The sequence below is a fragment of the Anas platyrhynchos genome, chromosome 1 (genome assembly GCF_047663525.1).
Source record: "Anas platyrhynchos isolate ZD024472 breed Pekin duck chromosome 1, IASCAAS_PekinDuck_T2T, whole genome shotgun sequence".
Classification (NCBI taxonomy): Eukaryota; Metazoa; Chordata; class Aves; order Anseriformes; family Anatidae; genus Anas; species Anas platyrhynchos.
In genome coordinates this window covers 93,590,771-93,607,353 of record NC_092587.1, presented here as the reverse complement: position 1 = coordinate 93,607,353, position 16,583 = coordinate 93,590,771, and the positions used below count along the sequence as shown (strand labels likewise).

At 39.3% G+C, this 16,583-nt stretch overlaps 2 protein-coding genes across 2 annotated transcripts in view; both read right to left on the bottom strand.

Annotated features, from left to right (window-relative positions):
- Window positions 1-2,134: 2,134 nt before the first annotated feature.
- Window positions 2,135-12,056, bottom strand: C1H3orf52 (chromosome 1 C3orf52 homolog). The gene is made up of 6 exons (XM_038175915.2): window positions 10,998-12,056; window positions 7,845-7,968; window positions 7,143-7,276; window positions 6,142-6,212; window positions 4,165-4,364; window positions 2,135-3,385 (listed from the first exon to the last, which is right to left on the bottom strand). The coding sequence occupies exons 1-5, from the start codon at window positions 11,172-11,174 to the stop codon at window positions 4,169-4,171; spliced, it is 702 nt and encodes a 233-aa protein (XP_038031843.2). The 5' UTR covers window positions 11,175-12,056; the 3' UTR covers window positions 2,135-3,385; window positions 4,165-4,168.
- LOC139998555 (suppressor of tumorigenicity 14 protein-like) overlaps window positions 11,199-16,583 on the bottom strand; it is a 26,964-nt gene continuing 21,579 nt past the window's right edge. The window contains exons 17-19 of the mRNA XM_072024663.1: window positions 12,491-15,731; window positions 12,065-12,186; window positions 11,199-11,214 (exon numbers count right to left, since the gene is read on the bottom strand). Coding sequence (XP_071880764.1) covers window positions 15,573-15,731 — 159 coding nt within the window. The 3' untranslated portion in view covers window positions 11,199-11,214; window positions 12,065-12,186; window positions 12,491-15,572. The remainder of the gene's footprint in view (window positions 11,215-12,064; window positions 12,187-12,490; window positions 15,732-16,583) is intronic.

Sequence of the window (16,583 nt, the reverse complement as noted above, 5' to 3'; positions counted from 1 at the left end):
AAACATGAGTCCTTTGTGACTGACACCAAGAATCAGACAGACTATGATCAGACAGAATATGCAATTGTCAATGTGCCTACGAATAAGCGAAATACCACCTCCTCCGAAGATCACAGTGCATATGATTATGTCCTCATGAACTAGAGAGTGACTCTTTCTGCTCCCAAGAGGGCCTACTCAAATATTCACTTGAATATTTAAGCCAGCCTTCCTAGCCACTTCACCTGTCAACTCTTCAAACAAACTGGAGAACATCTCTCAAGTTACAAAGCTTTAGGACATGTCTACCAGTCAGTTCCAATGAGACAAATCTGTCCATGAAAAGGTGATCACAGGAACAGGGTACAGGGCTCAACAAGTAAAACAAGAGGAATCAGCAGTAACTACCATTGTAAAGGAAGGTTCCTCTACAGAAAACCAGGTGCTTCCTTACTAGAAGAAACTGAGACTGCACAATCTTTCTGGATAATTACAGTATTTTTAAGGGGTTATAGCAGAACTAATGATGGAAATCTCAAAAAAGCAATAATAATAATAATAATTACTCCCGCTCTTTTTTTTTTTTCTTTTCTTTTTTTTTTTTTTTTTCCCAGTAAATAAAAAGCATAAACTTTGTGTTAGGTGTACTTACTTTTTTTTTTTCCAAAGTTTTTCTGGCCAGCTTGATATAGAACAATATATATACCACGATGCAGCATACAATCTGGACAAAGAACTCATTTCTCAAATTTTTCCCCCTGCCACTCCTTAACATAACACTCCTTGTCTCAGAGTGAAGTCTTAACAAAGTTGGATGCAATTAAAAAAAAAAAAGGCAAGAAACTGTATACAAAACAACAACAAAGTCCACTCACTGCAAACGACTGCCACTTAGAAGACCATGAAACCTACAAAGACCCCTGTGCTGCACAGGTGGTAACTGCACGGCTCTCAGTGGAGGTTTTGCCTTCACCACTCAATGTTTCCAGCTCACTTCTGCTGGAGTCTCAAGTTTGGCTCTCCACAATGACAGAATATAACTTCGCCACAGCCTGTGAACCTGCTGCAAACAGAATTTTTGGATGTACCCATAGGACTGAAGCTGGTTATTGAACTATTCAGCAGAACTCATGAAATGATTATGTGCCCATGTGCTTCCCTAAGCATTATTTTTTTTCTGTATTTTTATATTAAAACAGTTTGCAAGAAAACATTGAGTGATTTTCCTGATTTTAAATATCCCCTTGTATCTGATCTGTGGCTGCAGTCCTAGCTTTATAGCATGATTCCTTTGCACATCCCACCTGCAGTTTCTGTGCCAGAGGGTCCCACAAAGCACGTGGCTGCACACAGCAGAAGACAGATGTTGCAAGCATGGTGTAGGCACTGCTGCAGTGACAGGCAGATGAATCTGCCCAGAATTCATGCTTTGCTACACAGGCTGCCTACCATGGGATTTGTAAAGGGCTGGCTGTACAATCCACAAGCTGAATTACCAGAAAAATCTTTATTTTCCTTTTTGAACCATAGCTCAGTTTCCTCAGTCATCTCCATGTCATCCACACTCCTATTAAAGTGAACATTATGCATTCTCAAATTACCTAAACAGATAAAATATGTTCTCACACTGCTCTGACCCTAATGGATGAAGTCATAATTATTTTATCTGGCTATCTTCTTTTCCATTATCAATTTACCTCAAAGATATAAAAACAGATGTGACTGTCTTTTTTGTACATTTCCTTCAATTAGATTTCAAAGCATGGGTGGAGATGGACTGTAAAGTCAAATGTTTTCTGCTTAAAATAAATATATAGAAACAATAGCATTAACTATATAATCATAGTGTTTCATCAAATGAGAACTGAGGCATGAAAAGAGAAATTATGTTTTTTATAGTCACTGCTACATATTACAAATTAAGATGTGGTCAGAATTAGTCACAAGTGACAGCCATGTGATACTGTAATTTGGTTTAGACTGTTTCAAAAGCTCTCTTAAAATTCAGGCAACAACAAATGTGGTTTTGAGTGTATGTCTTTGCCAGACAGGCAATTCATACTACTCTCAGCATTTAGAATTCCCATTGTTGTTTTTCAAGTCAAACTGCTGAAAGACAGGAGCTGCTGAAGAATGAAAACAATCACTCTAAGAATAAAAATAAATAATTTAATGTACAATATAGTCATCAGATTCTTTAAATAAACATTAGAAAAAAAAAACACAATTCATCATAGTTCTCACAGTACAAAAAGTTTCTAAAAATATTTTTTCCTATACAACATTATGAACATTTATACAGGCTACAAACGTTTCTAAGTGAGAAGCTACACTTCACTAACATGGTAGTGAAGCTTTCATATTCCTCAAAAAATTAATGCTTAATTTTTAGTTTTGATCTTATAACCAGTTACTGGCTATAACGTTCATGCTACACTGGCCTACATGATCTGCTTCAGCACCTTTTTCTTGGCATCAGTCTGTCCCATATGATTTATTGTCAACAGCTGTTTGCTGCCTTATTAAGGCAAGAATTCTGCATTTCTTTTTTTCCCCCCACTGTCAGGCAAGGGCAGAAGGGTGTAGACCCGTTTTCCTTTGAATTTAGAGATGTGGGTCTAATACATGTCTTTTCACAAGCACCAGTAGCTAATTAATGAAGTACACAGCTAATTTGACCCTTGGAAGATTCCTGCAGCGTTCAGATGCATTAGTGAACAAGTCACATTTCTTCACGATGTTTCTTCCTTCTTCATTTTTATTTCACATTACAGAAGAGGAAAAACAGTGCTGATGACAACTTCTCTAGGAAGAGTATAGGATGAACAAGGGGATGATGAGAGTTCCAGCTTACTTCAGAAGGAAGTGCAAAGGTTTTTCATATAATTAAATAAAACAGAAAGGATATTTAACTTATCAGGTTGTTTTGAGAGAAAAGAACACTGGGGAGGATATGGCAGGTGAAGTTGGTGGGGAAAAAAAAGTATAAGACATGAGCATGGGTGAACATGAAAATTAAGGATGAAGCTGTACAGATAATTTTGCATAAGCCAAGAGCAAAAGAGAGGAGACACGTTGGACTGTTTTTAAAGCTCAAGCAGGGAATCTAGATTTCATCATAAGACAAATTAGAGTTTTCCAAGTCAGTAGAGCACTTTATCAGGCAAGATATATGATTTTCACAAGACTGAAATGGGTAATTCATAAGTCAGGACAGAAATGAAGAAGGAGGTAGCAATGTTCTAGGAGTACAATACTGTTAGCAATACACCACATTTTCATTTGAAGAAAACCATCTTTAAAAGTGTTTCAACCTAACAAATAGCTCCCTAACCTGGGATTACTAACAGACAGTAGAAGCCCATCTCTTCTAGGAGGTGAGAAACATGAGGAGTCCATTATTTCTCTGAAAGTAAAAACAGTACATTATTAAAATGAAATCTTAATATTTCAGAATACTCTCCCGATCTTTTTGTATTTTTCTATGAATGCTGCCAATATATAAGGAACAAAACAATACTGAGATTTAGAACTTTTGACTCATTCATCTCTTGTCCCTTGTTAAGGGTACCAAGGAAGTAAAACACAAATTAAGCACAAATCTTACTTATATACATTGTACTGTGAAGTGTTAGCCTAGGATCATAGGATATGATAGGATAGGATTCAAGTGTGAACATTTGGTTCATTTAAAAGGTATCTTGGTGCATAATAAATTTTCTCAAAAAACTCTGAAAAGATACAAATTAGGAGGCTTTTTCATCCTTGACTGTGAAAACATCAGAAACTCACTCCCTAATTACACAGCCTTTTCACTTGGATTTAAATTGGTGAGGAAAAATAATTTTAGTTATTTTGCTCCCTGTTGTGGTACACATACATGAGGAGATTTTCTTTTTAACTGTATGCATTAAATCTGGGGATCTGGAAAGCCTGGTTGGACCCTGTAGCTCAGCATTATCATCACTACTCAATCACTCATCACAGTAACAAATAAAGAATTCCAGGTTATAAGTTAAGTATAACCAGACTTTCTTGAAATCTAAATATTTAACTTTTTTTTTTTTTTTCAATAGAGTTGTGCAAAACATGAACTAATAAATCTCAACATCTTCCCAGAAAGATTTTCCTTTTTTCCTCCCTCCTTTTCCTAGAGAAACAGTTCCTGTAACTTATACCACTTACATGTTTATGTGAGAGAATCTGGGTCAAGCTTTAACGTGTTACATTCAGACGTCCCAGGATAAAAAGTATCTTCTTCATCATAAATATTCTGACGTAGAATGTTTCTTATAAAATCTGGGTCCATTAAATTTTCCATAAACCCCTCCGCTGATGGCGGTACAGAGAACTCTAGCTGGTAAAATACAGTGGAGCTTTCATTGCTGAAAAACAAAGTCACCACTGAATCTTTCCTTTTTTCTGAGATAGACTTATCACAAAGTTGGCATGGATTATTTATTTTTTAATTTGTTCTAAGGAGAAGAAGGGAGAGGGAGAGGCTGCCATCAACAATTCTAGTTTCATTTTTCCTCTCTCTTCTCAACTCAGCTCTTGACATTAACAGAAAGTAGGCACATTACCAGAGATATGTTTTCAAATGCACAAAGGGCAATTAGGCATGTGAGGGTGAGGTTTTCAGCACTCACGCCTAACAAGTACATAAGGGTACAGGTGCTGCAACATCTTGCACATAGCTTAGCTGAGAACCTGCAGAAAGATTTGCTCTCCTGATAACAGTACCTGGCACAACCCAGCTGTGCTCCTAACCCAAGCTGTGGAGTGGATTAACCAAACCACTGAACCGGAGTCCATCTCTGGAGATTTCAATATTTGTGATCTACGAAACCCACAATGTACAATGAGGCAGATACATTTTATACAAACAGAATTCAAAGCACCAAAAAATAAGTTGGATGGGGAAAAAGGCAGAGAGACACAGATCAGCTAGTCAGTACATACGCAACAGATTTATACTTGGTCTAAATCATGATTTATACCTGAAAAGCTAAGGAGTTGCAACTCGCTCCTTGAGCGCAGCCAGTGTGCCCAAGGCCGATGGTGTTCCTTCCCCAGAGTGCCCTCAGGTCTGTCTCTTGCCCCAGCTCCAGAAGGCTCTTCCTCCACCCTTTCTCTCTAGGATCTTAGGCTTTTGCTTATCTACTTCCCAAGTTTTTCTCATGTTGTCTTAATCCACTTGAAACATTGCTTTTTCAGAAATGCTTCATAAGCCCTTTCAGATTTTCACTCTGCTATGTCTCCATGACAGGACCACACTATAGCTGATCTTTCCAGCCCACTTTTCCTACTGATTCTCAGTGTCACTCCTGTTTCAGGACTGTGGTATTCCCGTAGCTTAAAATATTTGTGTCTCAAACACAGTGAACTCCTTAGCCCTCCTTCAGTGCCAGTTTCTGCTGACAGTAAGATCTCCCCTCTATTCCAGCTTGAATCTTTTTTCTGCCTCTGCAAGACAGGTCTGGATGCTTTTCTCCTCCTTCCCCCCACACTACTCCCCAGGGTCCATCAGCCTTTGGTGGCTGAGTTTCTCCTTCGTGTGTACCCAGCCATTGCAGGGACTAGCCTAACCTCCGTTATGCTGCCTGCTCTGCCTCTTGCTCCTGCTCCACCAGCCTCTCTAACACGCTGCTGCCTTGAGATTTGCTCCCATTGCCCAAAATAAAATGCGGGGGGAAAATGGTCCAAACAAAGCAGGAATGTAATATTATTGTTTTAGCTCTCACCGATGCTCTTGTTGCCTTTAGCTTTTAGGAGGAACAAAGAAGTTCTTCCCTTTCCATAGGCCCTGTTGTATTTATTTAAGGTTATTTAACCCACGTTGTTCTCAGGTGGTCCCAGTAGCTCATTTTCTTCTTAAAACATTTTATTGAATAAGCATATTAAGGCCATCACTTGGGACCAAAGATAACAGAGGAGATACTAAACAGCAGCAAAATGCTATTGTCATTGTATATTAGCAGCACTTGTCCTTTACATCAGAGAATCCTTCAACCAGTTTTCACTACCTATATTTTTTACTCTCCCCTAAGCATTTTATTTTTCACAGTGCAAATTTTTCATTGTGCGTATTTACATAGGCACATGTATGCCTTATCAAAAGTTTGCAAATTTCTGATAATATTGGTGATAGAAATTGCTTACCTGAAATGAACCACTTGAGCTGACCTAAAGTAGCGTCCTAGAGCAGGAGATGAACTGTAGACATCCGTTAACTTGGAGAGAAAAAAAAAAAAAAAAAGAAAAAAAAAAGGAGGAAAAAAAAAGAAAGAAAGATATATTTCTTCCATTCACTCTCTGTCTTCCCCATAAAAGAAAGGACAATGAATCATTCTTAAAAAGGTGTTTTAAGGGGCATAAACACGGGTGCTGAAAGTCACTTATCAGCACAGGAAAAAAAATACACATTTCCTTTAAGCTTGACAGACAAGTTAATCTGTGTGTTTGAGTGATTACTATATTACCTTAACACACTGGAAGGCATTCAGGGTGAACTAAAAGTATGTGCTCAGGTTGCCCTGTGCAATTTATGTTGTTTGGCTTGGGTTTTTATTAGCGGCAAAAAGCCATTCTACTCTTACTTGGTAGAGGAAAAGATGTCTCTACTGAGACTTCCTTTACACAGTAAGTCTAAATCAGTACTGCCATGCCTGCTGAGCTTACTTCATCTGTAACAAGAAGCAATGATGGCTCAATGGAAATGGCAGCTATAAACCAGGACTGACATCATGTACTTACAGGAGAACACAAAGCAAAAGCCTTTTAATTGGCATTGGGCTAGAAGTCCTCCACAGATCCCTCCTAAACTAAATTGTTCAATGGCTCAGTGATAAAGTTGAAGGCTATGTCCCAGTTATTACTCAAATGTAGAGGTTTTTTTTTTGTTTGTTTTTGTTTTTAATAAAACTGTTGTTGATCCTTCCCTGGATCAATGCAACTGCCTGTGTGCTTAAAATCATCGATTTCTTTGCTTGGATCAGGACTTAAAATTGTACTACAAAAAATACATCTCAGAATTTAGTGAATTATGTGGACTTGAAAATGACTGAGTTGCTACACACAGCAACAGAAACTTCTTTAAAGGAAAACACTGAATCTATGTAACAAGATGAATCAACTCCGCCAAGAACAGTGTCAATACATACCTTCTTAGTAATGTCATCGATAAAAAGGTGTGGAAGACTACACATTAATTTGAACTTTCCAGAAAAATTGTGATAATTTCCACTCTGTAGTAGTGCATCAGCATCCCAATAGTCATCCTCATCTGTGTAAACATCTAATATTCAAAAGAAAATGGAAAGAGTAGGAAAAGTTCCAGTTAGCAGAAGTATTGGGAAAGCAAAACAAAATAACCTTTTGGCTTTCTCCAGGATGGCTTTTTCACAGACTTCCTAGGTAAGGATTGTCTGGGAGCAACAGAAAAGTGGGAGTCACCTGAAGAAAAGCAACAGCGCACAGAGGTCAGTGACCCACCCTCTCAGTGAGGGTCTGCTGCTCTGGGAGCCTGGCAGACAGTGACACGACGCAGGGAGAGGTGAGTGATCCAATGCACTTGCTGCAGTGTTACAAGCATCATTTATTTGCACGCTCATCCTTTTCTAGGAACATTTTCTCATTCAGCTACAAGAATTGTTGTCTGATCATGATACAGGTTACTGGTTGCCCGCAAAACTAAAAGCCTTCATATCCACTACTCAACACACCACCTTCTGCAGTCAGCATCCCAGTCTTCTCAGCAGTTTACAGAAAGAGTTTAAAGGATGCTACTGTTCAATATGTGTTCTTGTTAGATTGCACATATTGTACATTCTTGTTAGAAGATGAACCAAGAGTAAGATACTTACTAGAATATAGAACTAGGCTGATGAGAATGACCAGGAACAATACTACAAAAATTGTAGTTAAAACCATCCATAGTTCACACTTCCAAAAAATGACTTTTCTACATGATTTCCACTGATCTCTCTCCTAGATACAAAAGGAAAGGGAATATTGATTAATAAAATAAGGTGGGAAAAATATTTAAGAATACCTCTACTGTCACATTTAGAAACACACACACACACAAAAAAAAAACAAAAACAAACAAACAAACAAAAACCACATAAATGACAATGTCTCATTGACAAGCAATGCTCTATTCCAAAAGTTCCCACCCTTGAGTACTGCCACAAGTGGGCAGGTAAACAGGCAGAAGGCAAAGGACATTCAAAGGCAGTCTATTATTCGAGAGATGTAGCATTTCCCATTTGCACAGTCTACAATTCTTTAATTGCCTAGAAAGCTGAGGTGCTACAAAGGTGCTCTCTTTGCCTTTTTTTTTTCCTGATCAATTTGATTTGCATGTACCACAAGCTATCTGATTAAAGTCTGCCATCTCTCCCAGACAGAAATGTGTCTGGAACAACTTCCAGAATCATTCACCTCTGTGATGTTAATGATATCAGCCTGTATAGCTCCTGGATGCCAGCAACCAAAGCTAATGGGCCACTATTTATTAGATATTGTTGCATTGAAGACCACTAGAGTAATTAAATCTTTTTCAGCTAACTACATTTTTCTTCAGAAGACTGAATACTGGAAGGCTATTGAGTAAATTTAACAAAGCTTACTACAAACCTCACCTGTTCTAGATGACAAGGAAATAATCTTCAAAAAATATGTGTATGCATGCATGTTCATGTAGGAGAGAAAAAATACCCACCTTTCATTTCACTCTTAATATGATATAAGATTTGAGGTTGTTAGTTAGCCCAGTATTATTAATATTTAAAAAAAATATTTAGGTGACATAATAAAACAAGTGAACAACTCCAAGTAATTTCTTCCATAGACAGAAGCCTGAATGAAGTACAAGAATGCATAAGGAAGTAGACCATGTTGCTTTTTAGATTCATCCTCCTCCCCACCTACTGTAAACCCAGGTGTAAAGTCCATGTCCTTTTTGACTTCGGTACTAGCAGGTAAGGAAAATCACATTCTGTGGGTAGTCTGGGACATGCACGTGCAGGTAGGCAGGAACCAGCTGCTAGATGGAGGCAATAATCCACTTTACTTTCCTTTACCTTTTGAACTTTCCAAGAACCTAGCATAATAGAGAGCTTTTCATTGAGTTTAATTGACATCCATCAGCTGGCTTAAAGCTTCCTGGGGAGTAGCAGTTGCACAGGGAATGAGAAAAAACACCCACAGAAAGAGTTTACGTGAGTCATTTCTCCAGGAGCAGGGGGCAAACTAACAGAAAGTATCCTCTACTGATATCCCTGCATGGAGAACTTCCTTTGTGGATAATGAAGGGCAGCAAGGTTAAAATATTTGCCCTCACACCATGCATTCATGTCATCACTTGTATGACATGACATCACATCAACCAGGGGCGTTATTTCATATACATATATATACACACACACACACACACACACATATAATGCATCAGAAGAATGAATCTTCAGTTTAATACCTGACACTAGCATATCATTTTGTACCTGAAAAAAAATAAACAACAACAAAGAAACAGTAACTACTGTCTAGAGTACAATTAGGAAATTTGCTTCGTTGTATCTGTTATAAATATTAATTATACACAGTTATAAATAGCCCATGTTTTCAGACTTTCATAAAAGTGTAATGGCTAATCAAGCATAGTAAACTGGGTTGATCTTGAGCAAACGTTCAGCTCTGCAACTATTCATCGCTGGTTGGGCCAACACCCTCTGGACATCGCCCATATAACGTCACGAGAGCACCAGGAAGGAGCGACAGAGAAAATCTCTCCCCGATGGGGACAGCAGCTGTGATTAATTTGCTGACCAAGCAGGAAGCAGAGAATAATAATTTTTCAGTAGTCCTCGTAGGATAAGAAGCCAAATGCCAGAATCAGCAGAAACAGAGCCTAGATGATAATTCACAGTTCTGGGAAGGGGAAGGCTGAACTGAAACTCAAGGGTAAAGTTTCTAAAGGCAGCTCAGTCGATCTAGCTCCCCTCTATCTCTCCTCCACCCTTTCTCCTGTTCCTCTTTGAACCACCCTAGAATTTGTCTGACCGTGCAGCATGCTGATTCAACTCACCACAGAAGAGAAGTAACTGGCCCCCAGTATAGTATAGGATATAAGGCTTTTGACTGTTTAATGGGATAGATCAGCTCACTGAGATGATGAGTGGGGCTCACACAAGGAAGCAGGCACTGTTGTTTGACCCGGAGGAGGAATGCAGAGATGGCATGACTAATGCTGCTGGGCTCCCAGGTGGGCTTGGCCATCCTGGAAGATCTGCCCCCACATAAAATCGGGAATATTCCTTTTTCTACCACAGATTCTCCCTCTGCTCTTAGTGTGTAATGAAAATCTTTGTACCACAGCCACCCATGAGTAAATACTTCTCTTCCGCCAGCTTTACGCTATTCCATAGCTTTAAGCTAAATGCTAGGTACTGACTACCTCAGGATTTACATGCTGGTCTTAACCGAGGCTTTGGGGCACTTTAGTCATACACATTCCTAGGTGTTAGCAACTGCAAATTTCTCAAAGATAAAAAGAGGGACAATCCAGCACACTTTAAAAAATTTGCTGCCTATTCTTGATTTGGCAGTGCCATTTTCTGATTAATTTGTTCTTAAAGAAAGACTGATTATAATATGCATTTCAACTTTTCTCCTTTCTAGTTTTGAGCCTAATCCCACTGGCAGCACATGAAAAGAGAAAGCAAAACTTAGAATACCAAGTACAACTTTTGTTTGTTAACTTAAAGTTCACAAACATCCAGCACCAAAAAATAACAGTGCTGAAAATCTGACTCCCGCATCAGAACTCTTCATTAAACAAGATAAAATAAATATACTTCACATGCTTTCAGCCTTTACTTTTACGTGAGCGCTCTTTCCCCCTCCCTCAAACAAATCCATCCCTACAAGATGTTCCTGCAAAGTGTCACTTCTCTTACTGTGTGGTATTTCCCCAAGAGCTCCACAGGCATCAAATGAGCAACTGAAATTCCTACCTTGCTCATCGCAGCTGCTGAAGAATGTAGAGGCTTCTTGTGATCAACTTCGCTTTCTTCCCCATTAAGTTCTTGTAATTCAATAACTTCATGTTCCTGATTAGAGCTTTGCCTTTTCATAGCTTCTGTCTCAGTGCGAGAACCTCTGTCTATGAAGCAAGCACGGAGCCAACTCATTTCCTTCTGGTTTCAGCTGCAGTTACAGCCAGCGGCAGTTCTGGTATGAAGCCGGAGAGGGTAACAGTGAGAGAGCTGGGACAGCTTTCACAGGAATGATGTCAAAACATCGATAAGTAAGGGGAAATCCTTGGAAAGGCAAATATCATCTGAACAAGCCACATAGGAAAGGGAGGGTGAGGAAGGATTGATTCGCCTGTCTCCTGAACTACAGCCCTTAGCTGTGCAATACCAGGCTTTCCAGTTCATCTGGTTTACCTGCCAGCCTTTGACAAGCACAAGCAGGTGACTAAACCTTCAGCAATGCTGCCACTTGCTGAGGTGGTTTTGAGAGTAACTGGATTGCTATTCCTGCTGCTTTCAGCTGAAACAGTAAAATGATTTTGCTGCTATCGGCACAGATAAACAAACAGATGTGTTTCACGACAGTATAAACCAAGTAAAGGATCACATCGCTTGTGGTTCAGTTGGGATCCGAAGGGAACTTATAATTTCCATCAGTGCTTCTAATTTTAGTCTCCCAGTAGAGTCTATTGAGAACTGAATGCTGCTGACCTTTGTGCTGGCAATTTGCTCTCTCTAGCTCTTCTGTAGTCTGAAATCATGCCTAGTGCTAAAGAAGCATTTATGTCTATTCACACACTATCAAGCAAAAATCTGAACAGTCACTTCCACGTAAAAAAGAATAAATCTGAAGAGAGAGGTGGGTGACCTTCAATTTTATCCCATGTTCTCCAGGGTATACTTTTATAAAGCAAACAATCCTGTGAATTGAGACCTGATCTGCACTAGATTACCACATGAACTCTCCCATGCTACATCAGTCACACAACAGCTTACTGCAGCCGGGGGCTGACTGATCCCCTCCCTCCCAGTATCCTTCATCCTACCTCTCATTTCTCTTGTTCTAACTCCATCCTTAGGTTTCTCCTTCCTCCTCACATAGCACTTCTTTTGCTCCTCTGGATCAAAAGGGTTGGGCCAGTAACTGCACTCCTGCTCATTCTCTTGCCTCAGAAGAGAGGACAGGGAAAAAGAAGCATTAAGAAGGGAACAAAGCCCCTTTTCCAACTCTCTCCTCTGCTGTATGAACACCCACTCACAGCACTGCTCCTTCTTTTCCCTGCCAAATGCTACGAATGCCTTCCCCCAGATTTCCTCATTGTGCAATTCTTCTGGTTACGGATGCCTAGAGCATTCCCAAGGGGGTCGATTGTTGATGTTCTGTGGTAGTCATCCAAGCAAACGCAATCCATCAGGCCGAGTGCAGAGCTTGTTTTCATTCAGCAAATAAAGAAACAAATTCCATGCCCCACCTTTTGGTGAATCCTTAAAAGACTGGAGGACTGAGGATGAAGCTGAGCAGTCATCAAGATCAAAACCGGTGTCTGGATCCACAAGGATTTTCGTGGGACTTCTCAACTAGAAAAGTCTTGACCTGCTTGTTCTCACTAGTCCTGCTGGAGATTAAGTTATTTAATTTCCACTCATATAAAAGACCTTACCTTCCTACCTTCCTAATATATTGTCTGAAACCAAAACTTTCTTTTATATGTATAAGTCAAACAAGTTAATGATTATGGATCTTACTCCATAAAAGCCAAAGTCCACTTGTTCACCTTTCTTAATGATCTCTGTACACACTCTTGAATTTCTGTCGTCTGGGTGATCTAATTTCCATACTTGGTGCTTTTCTTGCCTGTGAAGCAACTGACCCTTCTGATTCATGGAGCTGCAGAACTCTTAAAAAGAGAAATTGAGAACTGATCTGAACTTTGTGGCCTAGGCTCTTATCTAAAACTGAACAGCAGGAAAACTGCTTTCTTCTGTTGTGAAGACATCTTTGGTTTCAATATCAGGAAAAGAAACATGAACTTAAACATGTGCTTTAGTACAACAGGCAGGTCTGGCTCAGTTTTATAAGAAGTGTGAACTCCAAGGTACAGTTGCAGTTCTGATCACATCACGGGCTTGAAGTTTCAGAGGCACTGAAAATGAAATGAAACATAGCCACTTACATTTTTATCATGTGTTTATTTGAAAGGAAGAAGTGAATGGCTGAGTAGTCTTTAAAGATACTAAAACTCCTACAGAATACCATTTGAGCATAGTTTAGGTAGGAAACATTGCCAGGCAGGTAGCAGGGGGGAATGCCCAACACTAGCGCAAGAAAGGAGATGGAAGCCTGTCAGACACCAGAAACCTACTATTTAAAAATTACAGTACTAACTCATTGCTATGTTTTCCCCAAAGTTCTAAAGCTAAACAAGAATCAAATACTTATGTGCAGTAGAAAAAAGCATGCTGTGAACAGCAAGGACTGGTACTCAAGCTGCCTGCTTCATCTTTTTCTTTTTTTTACCTTAAAGATGAAAGCTAAATACTTTCAAGTAGTCAGCACAATTTTAAGACGATCTAGAAAGTACAGGCAGACCTTTTATTCAACTGAATAACAGAATTCCTAAGTCTCATAAACAGCTTTGGAAACTTTAAATCAGCTATACTTGGGCTCATCAACAGACTATAATTTTCCAAGCTAGGTTTACTTCTAGGGATAAAGGATTGACCTTACGACAGGAGCGTAGCTGTAATTTCCTCCTCTGCTTTCTTTGAGACCAAAGATGCATCCAACCACCTAAGACCATTTTCCTTTTAAGTCTCTTTCAGTGCAGTGTGCCCATACGGGCACAACCCTTTCTTCTGGCCAGAAAGAGAGACAAAACAGAGAACCTGACCTCGAAACTCTGATCACTGCAGACCAAGGACATCAAGGAAAGCAGTGTGAACCCACAAGAAGCATGCCAAAGTTCAGAGAGCACTCTACAACCAGACATGAGGAATTCCCTTGTAACACATGGAAAACATTAGGCCCTACAGCTATATAAAACTAAGTGTAAAGAGACTTTAAGAAAGTGCTAAATGCTGGGCGAGATGTCCAGGTACATCAGGAAAGTCTCAGAGCTGCAAAATTTTGCTTGTGTTTACAAAAAGATTGGTTTCAACATGAAGGCCTTCCTGACAGAGCAATAATCTTAATGCAGACTGCTTGCAGGTGCCCCAGGAGAAATGCCACTGTGCTGTGTTTCACCCAATCCTGCATATGTGGTACCTTCTCTCCTCAGACAGCAGCAGCAAGGTACCCCCTTATTTTAGCCAGGTGTATGTGCAGTTTCTGGTACCAGAATCTCAGTGAAGCCACTGACATTGGCTTTCTATCACCAAGGCACTGTGCTCATGCTGGTTTGAAGACCAATATACCATAACACAATGCCACTACAATTGCTACGCGCCACTTACAACATGAGAGATGGCTGAGTCTTCAGCTGTTTGGAGGGGGAGAAGAAAAAAAAAGTCATCTTGAAGTCTGGATACATACACACTCACGTTCTAGGGTACAGATCTGAGTCCTGTTGAGATCGGATTCCCACCTCCTTTTATAAAGGAAATCATTCTGGTTTTGGTGCTTTCACCACAATCTAATATCAAAGAAGGCGATTAACTCAAACATACAATATTATCTTGATCAGCTACATGCACAAATACAAATAAAGCCTGTAAAAGTGATAAGAACAGACAGTATTCTAAATTCCTGACATTTTGCTAAGGAACTGGTAGTTTGTGAGGTCTTGTAGAATTTTTTCTTGGGAACTTAATTGAAACATAATTCTCAATGCATTTTGACATGCAGTTTCCTGTTGTTTCATTAGAATTCAGTATTCTTTTCCTCTTCTTTAAATGTTATGCCAATAAAATAAATTATGCTCTTACTGCTTTTTTTTTTTTAATCTTAATGTTTGTGAGCTAAACTTTTGGTGGTTTGAGTGGCACAGGAGACAGACAAAAAGTTACAGCCCTGTTACTGTTACAACAACAGTAATGCAGCATAACTACAGAATGAATTGATCTCAGATTTGTCTACTATTCTTACTATGCTAATTGTATTTTGAAGAAACATGAAATAATTATTCATGTTTAGAATCCTGTAACATCACTAAGCGAATGTGAGTATTCATGGCCACATCCCAAATATATCCACATAGGTCTATGCTATACAGATAGCAGGAGAGATACATGTGCATCTCAGAGATGGAAGGAGGGGCGAAATTTTTTTTCTCCTCCAGTTTCTACCCCCTCCCCCATTTTTTATTTTTATTTTATTATTATTATTTTTTTTTTTAAGGCTGTTCTGCTGGGGATAAGGAAGATGAATCCATAAGGAATGTGAAGTTGCTCTGAATCCAAACAATTCCTGCTAGATGAATAACAAATGATAGTTTCTGTGTTAAGAAAGTGCATTCTTTCACAATGAAACAGCCAACAGCATTTTCATGTCCATGACAGACTACTGTAGGAATCAGCTTTCATAATGGAGATCATCTGCATTTTCTCCTTGGCACATCAGTTTGTATTCTGACGAATCCAGTCATAAAGTGCTGTCACCTTAGTGTATACACCAGGACGATTGCGCCGAGCACATCCTTCACCCCAGCTCACAATGCCAGCAAGGTACCATCTATTTCCCTTTCCTGTGCAGGCCAAGGGACCTCCAGAGTCTCCCTAAAATGAAGGGTGTTGAGCCATTAGCACCAAACACAGACCACTATATCAAAAGTTAGTTACATAGGGACAGTAAATACCTGTCTCTCTTCTTTCTCAAATTACAGTTCAATATTGGCATCTAGTTTCTGGATAGAGTGCACCCAGAGAAAATAGCAAATTTACTCATTTTGTTTTAAGTTACAGAAGTAATACACCAATTAATACAACAGAAAGACAAGAAAGTGAAAAATTGCTCATTGCTAATGTCCCATTACAGAATTCATAAAACAAGTGATCACAAATTGAATGGGCAGTGGTAAAGACAGGGATGAAAAAGGGGAATGCTGCTACCATTTGACCATAAACCGTTCAGACTGAAGGCAGAATTCTCTGTGAGGTTAAATGGGAGCAAAAAGATGCCATGGAAAGGCATGTTTAGGTATTAGCAGCTTCAAATTCAAGACTGCAGCTACATTCATAGAAGAAGGAGAAGAAAAAAGAAATGAAGGGACATGCAAATAAGAACTGGCTTCTCAAAGGGAACATGCAGGCCTGTACAGCAATGTAGAAAAGTAAAAAATCCTATTTAGATCAGTTCACAGGATCAAAATGCATTTGGGCTCAAAAGTGATTTGTGACCTGTGTTTTAACTGTCCATGCCTTCAGTGAACAGATCAGTTCACTTTGAAAAGCTTATAAATGCAGCTCATCTCTGCAGATTCTCTTCATGCATACAAGGCAAACCCATACACAAGTCTGCAGTTTGTCTGGTGCCCCCAGTTGGAGCTAAAACATGGAAGAGGGCAAAAGAAAGCCATGTGTTCAGAAGAGCAACAACAGAAAGCCATCAGTATCCAACATAACCGGAGT